The sequence below is a fragment of the Vidua macroura genome, chromosome 8 (assembly GCF_024509145.1).
Source record: "Vidua macroura isolate BioBank_ID:100142 chromosome 8, ASM2450914v1, whole genome shotgun sequence".
Lineage (NCBI taxonomy): Eukaryota > Metazoa > Chordata > Aves > Passeriformes > Viduidae > Vidua > Vidua macroura.
The window spans coordinates 22,770,922-22,790,372 of record NC_071578.1 but is presented as its reverse complement, the minus strand read 5'-3'; the positions used below and the strand labels follow the sequence as shown (position 1 = coordinate 22,790,372).

At 38.3% G+C, this 19,451-nt stretch overlaps 1 protein-coding gene across 8 annotated transcripts in view; it reads left to right on the top strand.

Moving 5' to 3' along the window:
* KCNMA1 (potassium calcium-activated channel subfamily M alpha 1) overlaps positions 1-19,451 on the top strand; it is a 426,357-nt gene that overhangs the window by 364,021 nt on the left and 42,885 nt on the right. For all 8 annotated transcript variants that reach the window (XM_053983344.1, XM_053983342.1, XM_053983341.1 and 5 more), the window contains 3 exons: positions 11,193-11,316; positions 14,192-14,416; positions 17,592-17,784. In XM_053983344.1, coding sequence (XP_053839319.1) covers positions 11,193-11,316; positions 14,192-14,416; positions 17,592-17,784 — 542 coding nt within the window. The remainder of the gene's footprint in view (positions 1-11,192; positions 11,317-14,191; positions 14,417-17,591; positions 17,785-19,451) is intronic.

The following is a 19,451-nucleotide window of genomic DNA, read 5'->3' as shown; positions in this document are numbered from 1 at the left end:
TTAGCTCAGCCTTGCCCATATGACACTGATTTACATGCTTGTTTACAGTTTATGAGGAAGAATAAAATGAGCATACTGGCAAACTTCTCATTTTTATAGTGCCAGTTGTCATGCTAACATAGTTTTCAATTTACTTACCTTTGGACAGTCCTCTTATCCAGTGCTAATTGTTTTAACTGCTTAAAATTTAAACATGGAGATTTCCCCCCCTCACCTTCTCCCAGATTCTAATTTTGGGGAAGTAGAAGTAAAAAGAAAGAGAAGGGGAGAGAGAGAGAGAGAAGGAGCTGAACACACTGTCCCTGTTTGCTATGTAAAGTATGCCTCATTTCTTTGATCTTGAGTAATAATAATTCTGGGGAGTTATACTGTTTTCATATGCTTCAAAGCTGTGTCAAAGTTTTGCTGCTTAAGGGTACTTCTTTATTCTATTGGCTCTTGGGTACTGAGATGACAGGTCCTCTGTACTAGGTGCAGGCTTTTTCAAGTCATAGCCTTCAGCAAAACATCAAATTACCAAATACAGGGTAACATACTTCTACACAAATGCCTTTCCTGTAGATATATTATACCATATATATTAAATACTTTAGTGTTACACGGTACATTTTATGTGCAATAGAAAGTGATGGTTTGAGGTAGCCTTAGGGGTACTTTTTTCCACAAGCAGAAAAAGCTAGTGTATACCGTATCAAGTATGGTTTTTACAGGACTTTCTGCCCGAAGGCCTTTGTAAATAAGTAATGATCAACAGATTGGCTGTGGGTTTTTGAAAAGCATGCCTGTGTCAGTTTGCATGATGGGGGAAGATTTTCAAAGTACAGCCTGCTTTCATTGCCTGCTGAAGAGGGACTGAGGGAGAGTAGTCGTCCTGAGCCTGAGCTGTCTGCTCAGTAGCACATCAGAATTGCTAAACACAGGTTGAGCAGTGAGTGGAGGACTTGCCAGGCTTCCAAATCCAGACATTGTTTTCTTCCTCTTCTCTGTTGCTGCTAAATTTATTCTCCAGCCCAGTGTTCGCACCCTCAGCTTCTCCCCAGACCCAACCATCTCTTCATTTTACTCTTTATCTACACTGACTTAACTTTGGTCCAAGGTGCTAGAAAAGACAAAGTGGATTGAATCAGAAGAGAGCTCTGTTAAGATTTGTTTGTAATGGTCAAACTCTTTCCTTCTCTCTGGAACAAAGGTGGACTGTATAATCTGCTATTTCGTAGCCTTGTAAATTACAGAAAGTGACAGGCACTTGCTTTCCTGCCCAGAAATCTTTAGTGCATGTCAGCTAGAAGTACCCAAGAGGTAAATCAGCTAAAGCACTGTCATGTCTGTAGCTGATATTTATCTTTAGAAGTTTTTTTGTAAATTTGCTTTAAGAACTCCTTTTTCAAGTCAGTTTTGCCCCTGTCCCACCTGCCCACAAATAGCTGGCTACTTTGCAAACTTTTTCTCAGCTGTGGTTTTAGATCCAGAGGACCTAGAAGGAGCCTGGAAGACAAGAAGTCTGGAGTATGAAAACAACAAATATGTGAAAAATTCATTAATAAATTGAAATCCAAATTGTGACTTTTCAATCATTCTGAGCAGCCCTACCGTTAAGATAATGTTGAAAATGCTGCATAGGTTTTAGATTCCCACAGTGATAGAGGGTATTACACTATGAGACAAAACTTTATGACTTCTTGTATTGCTGGATTAGAACAGAGGATGGAAATGGTATCACAGGGATTCCTTGGGACCTTATGATAAGTGGTCTGACCTGCTCAGAGAGTGGGAATTTTTCAGATTTACTAACACATAAGTAGAAATCTGCATTACCAAATATGATCTGGATAGATAGATTGGAGGTGTCTTTTTAATGAAACCTTTTTGATGACTCTAAGTTACAATAAATTACTAAGTGATATAAATAGATGATTGACATACAAATGCTCTTTGTGTGCATCACAGATGGTCTAGACTCACATTTAGGAAGTCACTGTTCTGACTGAATGCTGCATCACATCAAATGGCATGAGCATAATCACACTGATGCAATACTAGAAGAGTCTAATAAATCAGAAACAAATCTTTCAAATTCCAACAATACCTACAAATGCAAATTAACCAGAAAAATATTCAGCATTGCCATGACTGTTTTTACCTGTTTTACATCAGCAAAATTCTGGCCCATTAAATGCACGAGAGCATGGATAATTTTTTTTTTAAATAACTGAAACTCCAACAGGAAAAAATACACTCCTTCAGTTAAGATGTGAACACAAGGACATCCTATTACAGCAAAAAGTAAAATTTAAATAGGAAATGGAAGGAAAAGGAGGGAAGGCTGTGACTGGGAGAGTAATCACACATCAGGTATCCTTCATGAGGTGGAGGAGAAAAGTAGAACCGATCAATGCCTCTGGTCTCATGCACCAATATCAGTCCTTGTTCATCATCTCACTTGCAGGTTCTGATGCGTGTTATTGATGAGCAGCCACGTTAACTATGAGGAGGCTATGTTGCCTGAATATCAAATAGCAAAGCTAGTTTTTAAAAAAAATGTGTCATTTTGGATTCAGAATGACCAGTAAACATGTGAAAAGCCCTGGATATGAATCAAAAAAGCCACTTAAATGATTGTTGCTGAGCCTCAAGTCTATACTTATTGCTTTGGTAGCTGCTACTGCATGAGTGGAATACACTGACTTGAAGGAAATGTCAGCCCAGCCGAGTCAAAGTACCTCTTAATGCAAGAACAAATAGCATATGACAGGGCCCAAGGGGCCTGAAGAGCAAACAAATAGTTTGTCCCTGTCCACTCTGGATGTAGTGGTGTAGTTGACATAGGCCTCTAGACAAGTAGCATACTCAGCAAAGGGTCATTATCATTAGTGTCCCTGATCACATAAGAATCAGAGGCATCAGAGGACATTGGGTTTTCAGTGTGTTGCCAAGGAGAATTTTATAAGCCTGAGGATTTTTTTTGATTGAGGATCTAAAATAATTCCCAACCAAACAATAAAACTTGCTCAGAAACTGTCAAGACCCTGCTAAATGACACAGAGAAAAAGTGAGCTCTTTGGCATATGTTTCCAGAAGCCTAATGAGATTATTTATCTGAAGTTGAGGAGGAAACCTCCTGTCTTTTTTCCTGAGTTGTATATAATATTTTAAGTATATGAACAATGGCTGTGCACATTTATCTCCTCATCCACCCACTAAGCCACATACACTTAAATATACATACACATTTCTGCTAGTGGCACTCAGCATGAATATGCATTACTTCTTCCATTGTAGTGCTGCCCTTCCATGGAATGAAACTGTGAACTTTCTCATAGAAACAAAAAAAAAAAAAAAAAAAAGTGATGGCAGGTCTAGGGAAGCATTTCTCAAGCCAAAACTGCTAAAATAAGTTGACTGATCATTTCCCATGACTCCCTTAAACCAGACATGAAGGTAAGGTTTAAAAAAGTGAAAGCCCACTGATTAATCATAATAATGGTGTTTATTTATGTCCCTTAGCCTTGGAAGTTTCCATTTTGTACTCTCAAATTTATATCCAGACTTTATGCAGTGCTAATATGCAATGACAACCAAGCTGCAACCCAGCAGGTATATAATAGCAGAATTCACTTATAGATTCTGTCTTACATGTTCACTACAACCAACATGAACAACAGGAGTAATTCAGTGATTACCATGTTGTCTTACACCAGTTTTTTAACAATATTATATAATTAAAGTATTTAAATGATAGGTGGTAGTATCTGTTAGCCTCCTGACTCTCACTACCATTGGTAGACCAGGGACTGGTAACTTTGGTTTCCTGTTTAATTTGTCTCCTTTCCATTTCTTTGTTGAAGGACTGGCTTCTTGATCTGAAGTATGGTACCCAGGTTTCAAAAAGACTATAATGGCTTGATGCTTGCTGATGCCAGACACCCTCGAAAGCTGCTCTCTCACTGCCCTCCACAGCTGGACAGGGGGGAGAAAATACAACAAATGGTTCGTGGGTTGAGATAATCGCAGAGATAACTCACAAAACAGACTCGCATTAGAGGAATTAATTGAAGTTATTGCTAACAAAATCAGAGCAGGATAATAACAAGTATAAACAGTCCTTAAAACGTCTTCCCCCCACTTCTTCCTCCTTCACAGCTCCACCTCCTCCCCCAAGAGGTGCAGGGAGATGAGGAGTGGGGTTTATGGTCAATGATCACTTGTTGTTTCGCCCACTGCTCAGGGAGAGGAGTCCTTCCCTGGCTTCAGTGTGGGGTCCGTCCCATGGGAGAGTTCTCTGTGCACTTCTCCAATGTGAGTCCATTCCACGGGCAGCAGTTCTCTGCAAACTGCTGCAGTCTGGGTCACTCTTCCCCTGAGTGTAGTCCTTCAAGGACAGGCTGCTCCAGCATGGCTCCTTCACAGGGTCACAAGTCCTACCAGAAAACCTGCTCCAGCATGGGCTCCTCTCTCCATGGCTCTGCAGGTCCCTGCCAGGTGGCTGCTCCAGCACAGGCCTCCCGTGGGGTCCCAGCCTCCTCTCAGGCATCCACGTTTTCCAATGTGGGTCTCCTGCATGGGCTGCAGGGGGATCTCTGCATTCCCATGGACCTCCTTGGGCTGCAGGGGGACATCCTGCTTCACCATGATCTGCACCAAGAGCTGCAGGGGAACCTCAGCTCAGGTGGAGCATCTCCTGCCTCTCCTTCTCTGCTGACCATGGTGTCTGCAGAGCTGTTCCTCTCACATGTTCTCACCCTGCTCTTCTCTGGCTGCAATTACATTTGCACAATAACTTCTTTTTCCTTGTTCTTAAATATGTTATAACAGAGGTGTTACCATCGTTTCTAATTGGCCCAGCCTTGGCCAGCGGCAGATCCATCCTGGAGCCAACTGACACCAGATCCTCTGGACATGAAGGAAACTTCTGGCAGTTTCTCACAGAAGCCACCCCTGTAGCACCCAGACTACCAAAACCTGGCCACGCAAACCCAATACAGTAGTTGTGTTATAAGCCATGGCAATAAGAAGAGCATCAGATTTTTTTGTGAGGTTACTTGAAATCTTGCACAAGTCTTTTTGGGATGAGAGAGCAGCACAGAAAAGGAGAATTTTCCTGCAGAAGAAAAATATCATTTTTATAAAGTTTAGGGTAAGAGAAGATGCACTCAGGTCAAAGCTCTTTAGCTGGGTTTAAAGCAAAAAAATGTATTCTTATAAACATTGACTGGCAACAGTCGTAGCTTTAATCATAATGTCACACACTTCATTTAAGTGACAAAAACACTCCTATATTTATTTTATTATGCCACTTAACTGTGGGTTTATTTTTTACAAATGCAAAATTATCTTTTCTGGCACATTCTCCTACCCCTCAAAGATTACTAGTTCTGCAGCTTCAGTGGATCTAAATGGGAAATCTTAAAAACAAAAGACACATTGACTGTGTGCTTTGTCTCCCCTCATTTAATTGTTTATGGAAAAGTCTGGAAGTTGACTATTTTTTTAGTTTTTTATGTGAGAAGCTTCATATTTCAGAAGCATATTTTGATCATGTCCTTGGGTATCAAGATACTTTAAAAAGCAAGATTTTTACAGTAAACAGGTTTATATCATTGTTCTTAGTAGTCTTAATAAATTAATGGGAAATCTTCAGTAAGGTTTCTGAGAATAGTAAAACCAGCAACATCTGGGCATAGCAAGAGAGAAGAAAGGACAATTAACCTGTAATTCAGCCAATAAATTGGACAAGGCACTAGGTACCAACCGCTGTATTAGATATAGTCTTCTTCCTAGATTTAGGGAAAAAGACAGTATGAAATTGTAATAATATTAGGATAGCTTCTGAATATGACATTGAAAGCATTTAACAGTAAAATGCAGGTTTTCTTTCTCTTGTCACACTGGGTTTTCTTCTCTAAAGCCTGGTGCATCTGGGCACTGAATCCTTATAAATCTCGTTTCTGATTAACCTGTGAAAGGAAAGATCAGTGAGAGAATGTCATTAGTGTAGCACACAGAGGCAACAAATTCTCATTACAACTTAATGCCATCCACACAGACTGCAGGGTCACAGGGAATGGCTAATGGTAGCCGACAAATGTTGGGTGTATTAGTCACAAAACATTTGCTGAATTCCATCAGAATGTCGTGACAACCTTCATAGCTAGTCCCAGTGAGCTGCTAGAGTCAGTGGAGTTTTCCTGTGACAAGCCGTCACTCTATCTTGGTTGAGCTTTATAGCACCAGTCAAAGCAGTCAGAGAAGATTGAAGTGACAGAGGCCCACTGAGTAAATAGTGAAACATGCAGCACATCATGAAATATTCAGCCAGGGTGTAAAAGCTCTAAATGCTTTTTCAATTATTAGCACCTGCACTGGCTGCACACATCTAACACTAACAGCATGTTAATTGCCACAATTTGTTAGGGTAGTTGTAGGAGAAATTTTGAAGGCATGAAACGTTCTTTAGCGTGTCTTCAATTCCTCTCTTACCTTCAGCAAACCCACTCCTTCCTCCTAAACTTAAGCATCTGTGTGCATACACTTGCTAAGACATACCCACAAGCCCCTAAGTCAGGTAGAAAAACTCAAAATTCCTGAACCACAGGCAGGATTTCTCTAAAGACCCTGAATCTTGTGCAGGAGACTGCTGAATATCTTTTTGTGCACTAAATCCAGATGTGTCAACCTGAGAAAGGCACAATTGCAAACTCTAACAGACACAGGTTAAAGAGGAGTAGTGTTTTCATCAGGTATGTCTTGTATTGACTTTATATGAGGATCATTTTATCTTTGTGCATCTTAGTAATGTGTAAAGACTAAGAGATTACAATTTATTTTCATACAAGCCCAGGGTCCTCCTTGCTGGTCACACAGTATTCTTGTTCCCAGTGCTCAGCACACAGAGTAGTTCCACTGCAGATCAGGGAGGGTATGTTGCTCTGGTTCTCAATTGCATGTGTATAATGGTATAAGACAAGGGTGACATAATACAAGGGTATGTTTAACAATAGTCATTTAATGAGGAAGCCCTTTAGTCCTGAATGGTCTTTTCAGTTCTGTCCATCCCCAGTGAGTACCTAAAAGTTTCCGACTCAAAAACTCAGATTTTGCGGTGGTTGTAAATGTGTGCTAGGGATGCAGTACTCTTTAAAATGTAATGTTGACTTCCTTGCAGTAGGTTTGCTGTAAGTGGGATTTATGGTTTTGCTTTAGGCTGTTGTCTTCCAGGCAGGCTTTTTGGGTTTGCAGCTGTAGCTTGGCATTTAGCATCGTTTTCAAGTTTAATTGCACATGAGTGGCATTATAGGCTCTTCAAAACCTTGAAAAGATGGCATTTTGCTCTTCATTTTAAGTCATGCGTATGTAATATCTGCCATAAGAACCAGAGAAGCTATTTTTAAACTGGGGATATGGATGAGGGAAATTTAACTTTTGTTCCTTTCCTTCCATACAGGCTATACATGTCTTTTTCTAGCCAGAAGGACCAAATGCTTTGGTCATTGCAAGTCATAAAAACCAACATCCCAATTAAAACAAGTACTAGGGGTTTAATTGACAGAAAGTGCTTTTCTTCCTATGATTTGAATTCTTGAATCAGAGGGCTTTGCAGCCCTGGAGAACATAATGACTGCAATGTGAATATAAGCATTCTGCAGTAACCTGCCAATGTGACTCAAGCACAGTTTGACAAGGCCATCTTCAAGGATGAGGACGCAGAGAGGCTCTAGAAACATTCAGTCCATGATTTGGCTGTAAGGGCAACAACTGTAATGCTTTGTGTAATATAATTTTTAATGGGAAGAAGGTGCCCAAATGCCTTAGGCAGATTTGACAGCTTTGGCCTCTCTGTGTGTCTATCTTAATTAGTTTTTAGTATTTGCAAAACAGGTTTGGATCATCAGATTAATGAGGGTGTATATGTCAAAAGTAGCAATACTATTTTATAACTGTTCTGATCAATTCAGTTTTTAAATATGTAAGTCAATGTATCTTCTGATACACTCAGTAACATCTGAGGACAAAGTTGGACCTAAGTAGCAAAGAGTTTCCAAGGTCCAGAGACAGCTTCAGGGATCACTTTATTGAGAATGAAAGAACATTGATTAAAGAGAAATTAATTTCTTAGCCCAAAAGATTTAAATTTAATAAACACACTTACATGAATTACCCCACATATTGTGAAACAGAATGTGGCTAGTCACATCACAGAGTCTTTTCTCAGGCAATAATCCATTATCGTGGAGTAAAAGTATTAAAATAATATCTCTTAGCATGTTTTCATGTTGTGTGTCCAATCCTGTTTGCCTCCTTTAAGGTTCCCACTTGCTATACTCCAAGCAATAAAGCAGAGTCTTAACAGTTTATGATACTGCAAATAAATGCATGTATTGATTAAAAAAAAACCCACAAAAATCAAAAGGGTTTTTTTTTTTTTTAATCACAATTTGTTACCTAAAACTTCAACAGGGAGTTATATCTGATGATTCACATGCTTTATTCTTCCCTCAAACCAACTTATGCTTAAGCCTAAAATATTCTAATAAACCTTTGGAAGAAGCTACTTTGGATGTTCCCTGTTAGGATGCAAAGCCCAAAAGAACTGTGCTAGGCTTTAAGCACTCACACTCTAAAAATTGCCTCAAACCTCAAGGCAGTTGACCGTAATTGGTTGTCAGATATCTGATACCACCTGCTTTTTTTATAATGTTCCTTTCAATTTGTATAATTTCTGTGAATCATTTTTGTGTCTGGGATTAGAGCATTGCTAAATAGTTACTTGTGCTAAAGCTTCAGATCATCTATTTAATTTTAATCTCAGAGCAGAAAGGAAACACTAATTACAAAACTAGAATATGGCATTGTTTAAAAACTGATTTATTATAGGTCCTCTGATGAAAGATGGGGGAAAATAAAATTCCATCTTATATGTGCTTGATTTCTGAAAGAAAAAGAAAGTGATTTGACTGGTGAACTTTGCTTTTGAAAAATGAACTTTTCAGTGCTCCTCCAGAAAAATTCGCAAAGAAATGTTCTGTTGAAGTACTGAGGGAAAAAACCCTAAACCTGAAACAACAGAAAGAAAAACATTCCTCAGTGGAAACTCCTGAAGATTCCTAATCTCTTGGCAAACTTTCTTATTTTGAAACATATACCTAACACATTCCATTACTAAAAATAGCTGGGACAGAGCACCACTAAACGTAGTCTGAAGATTAGTACAACCTTCAAATTGAAGTGTGTTCATGGCTGCAGATCTTATTGTACCACCTACAACTCTGAGCAGATGGGGAATGCCCAATGAGTGGCATCTCAGCTCTCAGCCAAAACTACCATGACTGCATCTTGCTCGTGGATGGAAGAGAATGCAGAGTCTATATATTTCTCTAGAAATTAAAAAAAAAAGCCAAAAAAACAATAACCAAGCCCCCACAACAAACCCCTTTGATACACTGTTTCCATCTCTGCTTCCTATGAAAGAAGGAACACACTTATGCAAGGCCTGTCATTATTCAGCTTGGAGTAGGATCAAAGACTCCAGGTAGTCCACTAGGGCTTCCCTGCTGCCAGTGGGTTACAGTGAAATCACTGAACTGTATCTCTATTGAGAGAATTTAAAAACTTTGAAAGCATAATGTTTCTTTTTTCCAGATGAGTCTGACTTATGTCTTTGCCATGTAGGGCATTGATTGTCTTAAAGCATCAGAAGATTCTGGTTTAAATAGAACATTGTATTAATCATTTCTCAACTTTTTTTGACCCACTTTCTTTGGAGTTGACCCTCGTTGAGTGAAATGCATGAAAATTTTCCTCAATGGATCTGTAATCAGTGGATATGAAATCACACTAATCGATCACCCTGACTGAATTTGAGATTATACTTTTCATAGGAACACAAGTGTTGGTTGCATGGTAACTTAGCGTACCATGTTCAAGATAAATTAACCTATATCACACACTATGTTCACAGTCTGCTTTAGTAGTCCATGCAGAAGAGGGGATCTTGCCACAGCCTGCTGGTTCAAATGCTTTAAAAGCAGGAAACTTTCCTGGTTTAAGAGCTCAGACAATAGGGGCATTTCTTTAACGGGCTTCAAAGGGCAAACTGCTTTAAAATTTGGATACCTGTCTCAGAGCACTTATCATGTTCTTACATTGCAAATACTTTCTTCTTTGAAATGTTACAATTCTATATCAAGATATTTCAAGCATCCATGACAAAAACCTGAGGTAAAGACTGTAGCTTTCCAGACAAAGCATTAGTAAATCATGCTAAATATAAGATTTTAGGGTCACTTTACCCTGTACTTTGTGAATATGATTCTGCTAATACTATTGCATAATGTAGTCACTTCACCAGCATGTGAGAGTGTTGGAGTCACTTAGTACTTAGTTTAGTGTTTGATTTTAGCATATAAATTAAAGAACTCTGTGTCTGTGCTTAGATGTAGCTATATAGCTGGAGAGCAAGTTCATAAAAATATCTTTTATTTGCTTCTCCTTTGAGAAGCCTTGTGCTTTAAAATGTTGCAGCAGAAACACTTAGAAGGTTATCACAGGTAGAGTTGTCAGAGAAAATGGACATTGTTGTTTGGTATTAAAATCATGTATTCCAGATGTGGGCATTTGTTAGTCAGTCTGCTCTAAAATGACATACTGTTGAATCTTTAAAAGGCTTCAGTTTGGGAAAGCAAAATATGATTGGGCAAATTGCTAAAATATTTAAAGTGCAGCCTGTTAAAGCTTTTACTGTGAAGAGCATCATGTCAGAAGTTGTATGTGGTAAAAGCAAGTAATTGGCTTTCCATACTTATGCCAGTCAGTCAGCATGGGGCTCTGTTCCTATCCCTTCTACTTCATTGCAGATGCCTATAGAAAGTTTGATATTTATTTCAGAAGGGTGGGATTGGAAAGAAAAAAACTTGTACGGATGTGATTGTGTCAGAAAACCCTATTTAAAATTAAATGGTTATTGGCATAGAAGAAGATAGAAAGTCATTGAAACTGCACCCAACATTTAAAAATTAATATTTTTTTTTGGTAGGCAGCTTTTGTTTAAAAATGTCCTTATTAAAAACATGTTAAAGTGCAAATACATTTCATTTTTTTTACTTTTGTCCCTCTTTGTACACAGCTCTTGGGATATCTTTCCATCCATAATTCATAGTATTTTCCATTTATTCTGTCCTCAACTTGTTTTTCCCCAGGCATGACCCCTTGTTAATTCCTGGCAACGAGCAGATTGATAATATGGATGCCAACGTGAAAAAATACGACTCTACAGGGATGTTTCATTGGTGTCCAGCCAAAGACATTGAAAAGGTTATTTTGGTAGGTATTGATGATAAGTCGTGTTTGAAATGAGGTTATTTAAACCATAGAACTGATGTCTAATGGATAAATAAGTTAGTCTCCACTGTCACAAAATCCAGTGTGTTGAAATCAGGAGCAAGAGTGATGACAGTGAAGCTAGGATTTTGGTTAAAGCATTTTGATTACATAAATCTTTATACCCACTGCAACAATAAAAATTCATCCAGTGTAGGGAATTTCTTTTTCATAAACTGAAATTTACATATTTGGTTTAAATTTTTATAGAGAATTAAGATTAGAAATACTTGAATGCTTACATACCCCACTTTTCTCTTTACACAAGGCAGTAATGATTCTAACACAGACAAGTGTTGTTTTGACTTACCTCTTATTTATTGATGTTTTATTAATTATTGTTAATTGATTTTTTATTAATTTTTCTCTCTTAGACCTTCTCTCTCAATTCCCAATATTTCAAGATGCCCAAATAGGCCAGAGCAAGTAATGCTCCTACTCTGACTCTAGCATGTTGCAGTGAGCCCTGTCTATGTTTGTTTCATTTCTTTAACTGGGAAAGCCATCAAACTGACTCGAGTGATTAAAAATAATTAGGAGGCCTATCACAGTCTATTTTGAAAGTTTATGCCACTTGTGTTCATGTACTTATACCTAAGAGTAGCAAGTAACTAACCCCAGATCTCACACGCAAAACTGATTATATTTGAAATGAACTCCCTGGTGGATCTTCACTTTGTCGCACTTCATAAAGCTTTTCCCGAGCCTGCTCTCTTAGATTTTCCTGCACTGTGGCATGGTGTAGCCAGCGATGGTGACAGCCTCACTTATTCTAGCAATCGGGCGTTAAAAGCTTGTCTCCAGTTCTCCTCAGGGGTTTCTGTAATAACTCTGACATTGCCTGGAATTGCAATATCAGTATTTAAATAGTCAAGCAAGTAAATTCCAAATTTTTGAGATGGAACTTTGAGATGGAGTTTGCCTGAACAGCTTTAAATAGTATAATTTTTTTGTAATCAGCAAGCAAGAAGGGGTAGCCCTGCTGTACAGCACTTTGTAATAGAGATAAAAATCCTCCTTTGTGGTACAAACGCATTTTAGCTGACAAACTACATGTTGCCCTACTTTGAAAAGTGTTCCCCCACAAATGGTGCTGGGGAGTGACTCAATCATCAGCTCTAGGTTATGCCATGTTAGTTTTTTCCACTACCAGCCTGTGTGAATCTGCAAGTCTGCCCAGGTTCTTTCTGCTTCACGCATCATCACCAATAAAGACACTGCCAGCAAAATGCTTCCCTCCACCTTTTCAAACTCACAGTCCACAATTTATGTCTACATTCATATCTATGCAAATTTAATGCTGTCCTTAGAGACCGCACAAGTACAAATTAGTGCATAATTTGAAGATTATGAGATTTCCCAGGTTGTCTTCTAATTGATACTTGATGATGTCCCAGTCAGAAAAGAATTCATTTTTCTGCCCAAGGTCTCTTTTGGCTCTGTGACATTCCAGCAGTATCAGGTAGTAAGAAGAGATTTTTGCCATACATGGCTGCATGCAGATTTATGGAGTGACATTTTTTACTTACCTGCTTTCAAGACTTGGTCTCTGTCTGAGTATTCCAGATACGTGGGCAGAGGCATGGGACAACTTAGATGCTTCACTTGAGGATTCGCTCCTGTCTTCTACTGTTTGAAGGGCCAAGACAACTCTCTTGGTCAAGCTGTATGAAAATCAACATAATTGCCCTGGAGAAATTGAAAGCTCATGCATTTTTAACTGATGAGAAAACTTCTCATCAGAGTTCTGATTCTTCTGACATAATGAGCATATCTGCTGCCTATTCCAGTTGCACACCACCACACTTCTGTAATTTAGAAAAATGACATATACTGTGGAAAGGTGAGAGGAAAATTTTGCAGATCAGCACTGGTTTAGTTTTGTTCATTGGCAAAATTACTGTGTAATGGTAGAGAGTGTACAATTTCTTGGCAATATGGTATCAGTGGTTCTCCAGCTACTTGACAGAGCACTACAATGCCAAGACTGGCTCCAGATATTAAGGTCATTTTTCCATGTGGCTTTATTTAATCGTCTTGGTGTTTGAGTTACCTGCTCAACTGAACTAAACAATGATTAAATTAGTGAAAAAAAATATTCTTTCACTGAGACAAGAAGATAATTCTGGACACTGTTTAAATATTGTCCATGAGACCTTTTCCTCAGTAAGTCCAGTTGGCCAGTATTAGTCACAAACTTGCACTTTTATTTTGTCACTGAGAGAAGCTCTGAGGCATATTGTGGGCATTCACTGTAAAGAAGAGCAGTATAGGGCATTCATGGATTGCTTCTCAGGAAAACAGCAGCTTGTCCTTAAATAAGAGCTTTCACTCTAAGAGGTTATGGTCCTCCACTCATAAGATCTGAGTAATATCACAAAGCCATACTAGGAACACTGGACACTCAACATCTTCCTTTTCAAATTGGTGTTGAAAAAACCCATCTTGTGATTTGTCAACTAGGGCATGATTTTGCATCTCCTTTCTGTAATCCTTAGCTAAACCCACAGTACTTTGTAACCAGAATCACAATCCACATGTATAGAAACTTGCACAGGACCAGAATTTGGCCCAATATGTCTTCCCAAATGCCAAAGGATTTGCAAAGAAGAACAATTTTTTTTTTTTTTTTCTGTTGAGCACATTTAATGAAATATAAATAAGGGTAAAATGAATAGCTGTTATCAAACTGCTTCTTTGTGCATGAACAATATTGACAGTTGTATTTTTCCTGGTTTTAAACTCAATATATGATTTAAGATTCCCTTTGTTTCATTTTTCCCTTGTCTTTTTGTTTTGTTTTGTTTGTTTTTTTTAGACTCGAAGTGAAGCAGCGATGACAGTTTTAAGTGGGCATGTAGTCGTTTGCATATTTGGGGATGTTAAATCTGCTTTGATTGGATTAAGAAATTTAGTGATGCCATTACGAGCCAGCAACTTTCACTACCATGAACTCAAGCACATTGTGTTTGTGGGTTCACTTGAATACCTGAGAAGGGAATGGGAGACACTGCATAACTTCCCCAAGGTTTCAATCTTGCCTGTAAGTTCAAAAGCCATATTATTGATACTTTGTTATTTAGGACACCAGCTGGACAGATTCGTATTGACTTTGATCTTAGGCTTTTTTACTTTTGTCTACTTATAGGCCTGAGGACTTAGATTTTCCCTTTGCTGTGTCTATGAAAACAGAGCCCTGTGAGACCTTATTAGGAGATATTTGCTGCAGTGTTTGGTTCCTCATCATCCTCATCGGATGAATTTCAGCTGCTATCAGATGTATTAGCTGTGTTATGTATTGAACATTCACTGTAGTGCCCTACATGGAGCTGGTTCTGATGTTGTGATTTCCCTGACAGAATGACAGTACTTATTTATGATATTATTTATGGTTTCATACCCACAAAACCTTTGAAGAAATTATTGTTACTCTGTCTACGTAATATTTATATGTACTCATAAAGACTTCTTGTGGCCTGGCCTGCTTTATAAGGAACACTGCCCTGGCATCTCAGTTCAGAGTCTTGTATGAAAGTGTAGCAAAACCCTGACCTTTTTTAAATCAATGAAAAGCTCCTATTGATCTTGGTAGGCACAGGCACTAAAACTGCAAAGGCCCTTTTCTCCTATATATGATTATGTATCTCCTATACATCAAAACGTAGAATCAAGAGCTCCAGGACTAACACATTAAGTCCTCCAAGCTGGTGATCTTAGATGACCATAGCTATAAATGACACATGGGAGCCCATGGTATGAGTGAAAGAAACTGCTCAGCATGTTATATAGTAAAGTTAGTTTAGATGGTTTTTAAGGATGAAAAATTATAAGTTTGCTAGTTCTTAGTAATTTCATTTCAGCGGTTAAAAATAAAAAAATCAATGATGGATGTAATCTTAACTGAATAATTGGGAAAATAGCTATAGAATTAAAGGACTGTCTTTGCCTTTTGATTAATTCAGACTGTAGGTCTGTGTTACTGTAAATGCAGTTTTAGTGTTAGCCCTTGGCATTTTTCTGTAACCTGATCCAACAGATGGTGTCACAAGATTCTCTGCTGTCACAAAAATGGTGTCAATATCAGATTTGGTCAGTTAATATCCTCCTCTTTCTGCCAATTCCTTTTAATTCCAGTCACCGTGGAGGCTAAAGACTAGAGAATCAGAATTAAATTGATAGTACTGTTGAACTATCAAGCAGAATAGAATCCTGCCACTGTTTCCAGTATGTAATGTTTATCCATTATTAGAATGTGTTTTTGCAAAATTTTGATTCTGAATGCTGAAGATGCATAAAATATACACCAGCTTTACTTTCCCCAGTTTACACCAAAATTCAGAATATCTTTAGATTAATTTTGACTTGAACAGCTTAAATAGTTAGTTGATGCAGCTTTAAAATAAAGAATTTTATAAAGAAATTGTATCTGACATAGTAATCAAGTGTGCTGAAGACCACACAGACTTCATTCCTGTTGCTTTCATTTTTTCTCAGCCTATCTCATTCAAAATGGTGATAAAAAGTTAAAATAGCAGCAATTTTCTGTTCTAATTATACTAATTTAAAACTGTACTTAAGTGTCTGAGATTATACTTGTAGGAACCTGTTGAAGGGAGGCCACCTTCATAATTCTCTGTGCTTTGGTTCACGAGGTAAAGCTTGCTGCTAATATCTGATGGAGATGTGGTTACAGCTGAATATGAAAACATTTGTTCTGGTTAAAAAAAAAGTGGAATTTAAAGTCTATATAAAAGATGCCTTTAAGCTGCTGAGTAAACTCTTAAAAAGTAGGCAAATGCCAATTTTAAATATCCTCAGGCAGCTTTAATTCTGTCCCTTTGCATAAAATCATTAGGACTGAGCCTTTAATTAATTACATGGTTGCATATTATTTTTCCCCACAGGAACCCTGCTTCACTTGGTGCACAGTACAGGCACAAAGGGCAGGATTAAGGTGGCTGGAATAATCATATTCTAACTTTGGAGCAGTTTATAATGAAATCATATCTGTTTGATACATACTGTTTTTCACAACGTTTCATGCCTCAAATTATTGAAAATTACATGGAATAATTAAGCTGGCAAACGCTGAATAAGAACTGAGCTCTTCCTTCACTGTGTGCATTTTAAATTCACTTTTACATTGAGTACTCTCAGTGGAGTTCAGGAGGTATTCACCATGAATGCTCAGGAGATGGAAGACTGGGGTCTTGACTTGATTTTATGAAAGTCATTGCATGACACTGGGACAGTTATATCTCCTCTTCATCGGGGTCTTTGGGTACCAAGCCATGTGAGGCAGCAGAGTAGAATCTAGTTTCCATTAAAAAAAAAAAAAAAGGAGTGTATTTCCTGGACCTCAAAACCTCTGTGACGTAGACTTAATATTCTGTAACTACAGCTGTGGACTGTTGAATGTGAAAGGCAAGTGTAATTTTAAACAAAAAATATCATGTTAAGTGTTATATCTCAGCTTTGTTAACTATGAAAAAAATCCACAGGCTACCACAGCGTTTAGTTTTAATGATTCCTGATGTTTTAATGGTTTAGTTTTAATGGTTCTCTGATTGAGGATTGTGGAACAGGGAATGTTTCACAAGCTGTGCCCATTAGGATAAAGTCCTGTTTCTGTTTCGAAGGGTTTAATCACACAGCTTTGAAGCTCAGTGTGTTTTCCTTCTAGAAGCACCAAAAGTGTGCTTTGAAAAGGATTAACCTTTTCTGTGTATTGCTTTAGGTAGAAAAAAATAGCTTTGTCCTGATTGCATTTCAAATGTGCAGGACACGTAATGCTTTCCTGTTTAAATTGCTGTTCTTTTGCCCAAGACCATTGTGACTTGGTAGTAGATAAATAGACATTTAAACCACCCCCCTTGTTATATTCAGAGAGCCAGAGGTTGCCACATGATAGCAGCTTAAATCAAGACAATTTCAAGTCACCGATGAGATGTAGAATGCTGGCATTATTCCTGTTTCTTGTTTGTTAGTAATAGCTTGACTGAGTATTGAGACTGAACCTAAAATGCTGCCATCAGCACCAACTACCCTTTAGATTAGCACACATCTCCTATTCCCTGGCACATAGTTAGACCAGCTTAATGTCAGAGCATAAAAAAGATACTTGTTAAATAATTTCCCAAAGCTCCTTCTCAATCTTTAATTTGTTTTTCTTTTTTTCCCTCTTCTGCACCCCCCCTTTTTTTCTCCCTGTGCCGAAGGGTACGCCATTAAGTCGGGCTGATTTAAGGGCTGTCAACATCAACCTCTGCGACATGTGCGTTATCCTGTCAGCCAATCAGAATAATATTGATGATGCTTCGCTGCAGGACAAGGAATGCATCTTGGCGTCACTCAACATCAAATCTATGCAGTTTGATGACAGCATTGGGGTCTTGCAGGCTAATTCCCAAGGTAAGGACTGCCCTATAATACTTCTCTGCAGTGCCTACAGGGGACAGGACCTGGCAGGAAGAATATCCCTCACTCAGTAATTCAAAGAGCCCTACATCAGCTTGCTTGACAGTTAAACCTGCTGATTGGTATGATGGCTTTTAAAGGGACAGTCACGTAGTTTCTCTGCTACATCACACAGCACATCTTTCAGAGGAAAAATGAATGAACATGAAACTGGCATTTTTTCTCATTTTAAAATTTTCCTAGATAATGTATAAAATCGTCGTTTTTTCACTGTGGCTTCCTTTACAGGGTAAGTTGCTGTTATGTAACCAGTGATAACTTGCAATTATTCTTTGGAATACCTGAATTCTATCTAACAAAATTTCTTTTTATGTAAAACACATTGAAACTGTAGAGAAAATACAAATTTTAATAACACAAGCCAAAAAGTAAAATAAAAAGAACAAAAACTTTTAATTTTCTTTACAGCTTTGGCGCCTCCTTGGTCAAGAAGCCACAGAGAATTAACTCAAAGCTGATTTCTTCCCATGGTTTGACATGTACTCATCCCATTTAAGAACGTTGAACAAAATCTTTCAATCTTTCCTGAGAGTAGGGGACTGATTCATAGGTTGCCAAAGGCTATTTTACACCATCTGTGCCTGTGCAAAGCAGCTGCAAAGCAGTCATAAGCACCCTGGCAAAGACCATCAGTGTAAAAACAATCATCTTCCCATCCCTGAAGGGTCTTGCAGTTTATGCAGCTGAAGTCCTACCTTTGATAAACCCATTAACTGCAGCAGTAAATATTCCCTCTAGATCTAGTTCTGCTTTAAATGTAGGTGGAAAGGATTGTGCTTTGGTCTGCAGTTTCCCCGTGAGCCTGATCTAGAGATAGTTTTCCCTCAAGGACTGTGAGAACTGAGATTAAATTCAGATTTTCCCCCTTACACTCTAATCAGGAAATAGGAATTATATGCCAAAAATCAGAGGTTGCGGTGTAATTTCTTGAATATAGAAACTTGAACATAGAAAATTCTTTCTTAGAATCAGCAATAAAATAGTGGAATTTAATACTGGAATTCAATTGTACCAGGAAGCTCAAAGTTTGAACTTTTCAAAGTCAGATTGGACAGTTTTCTGGAAAAGAAGTAGAATTAGAGAAGAAGAGGAAGAAACTGATTGTTTTCAATCCCATGAGTGTTGAAAGCTTCAAATCTGTGGTCTGGAAGTAACACAACCCCAAATATTTTAGAGTTCTTTCCTCGCAAATTTGTGAGGCCAACTTGCTCACACTCTGATAGCTTGTAGTCATGATTAGGAAACTCATTGCAGAAGTGGAAGACAGGCGTAGAGGTTCCTTGTTTTGCTGCTTTAGCCCTGGGATCTGAAATTCTCTACCTCAAAACTAAATCTGCACTTCCACTACCCGGCTAATGGCTAATCTCTCTCAGTCTCCTATACACACATAATTAAAATAATCAAGAATCTCTTCTTGAGCACAAAGTCTCAGAGAATTTTCTGTCTTTGCTCAGAAGTTAGAGACATTTCCAGCACTTGGCTGTTGTATTTTACCTCTGGGAGTACACAGAGTCAGACCATCCCTCAGTGAGGATAGAGAAACCTGTCAATATCCAGTCTTGTGCACCACGTGAACACCTGTCATTTTTTACTCTCCATAC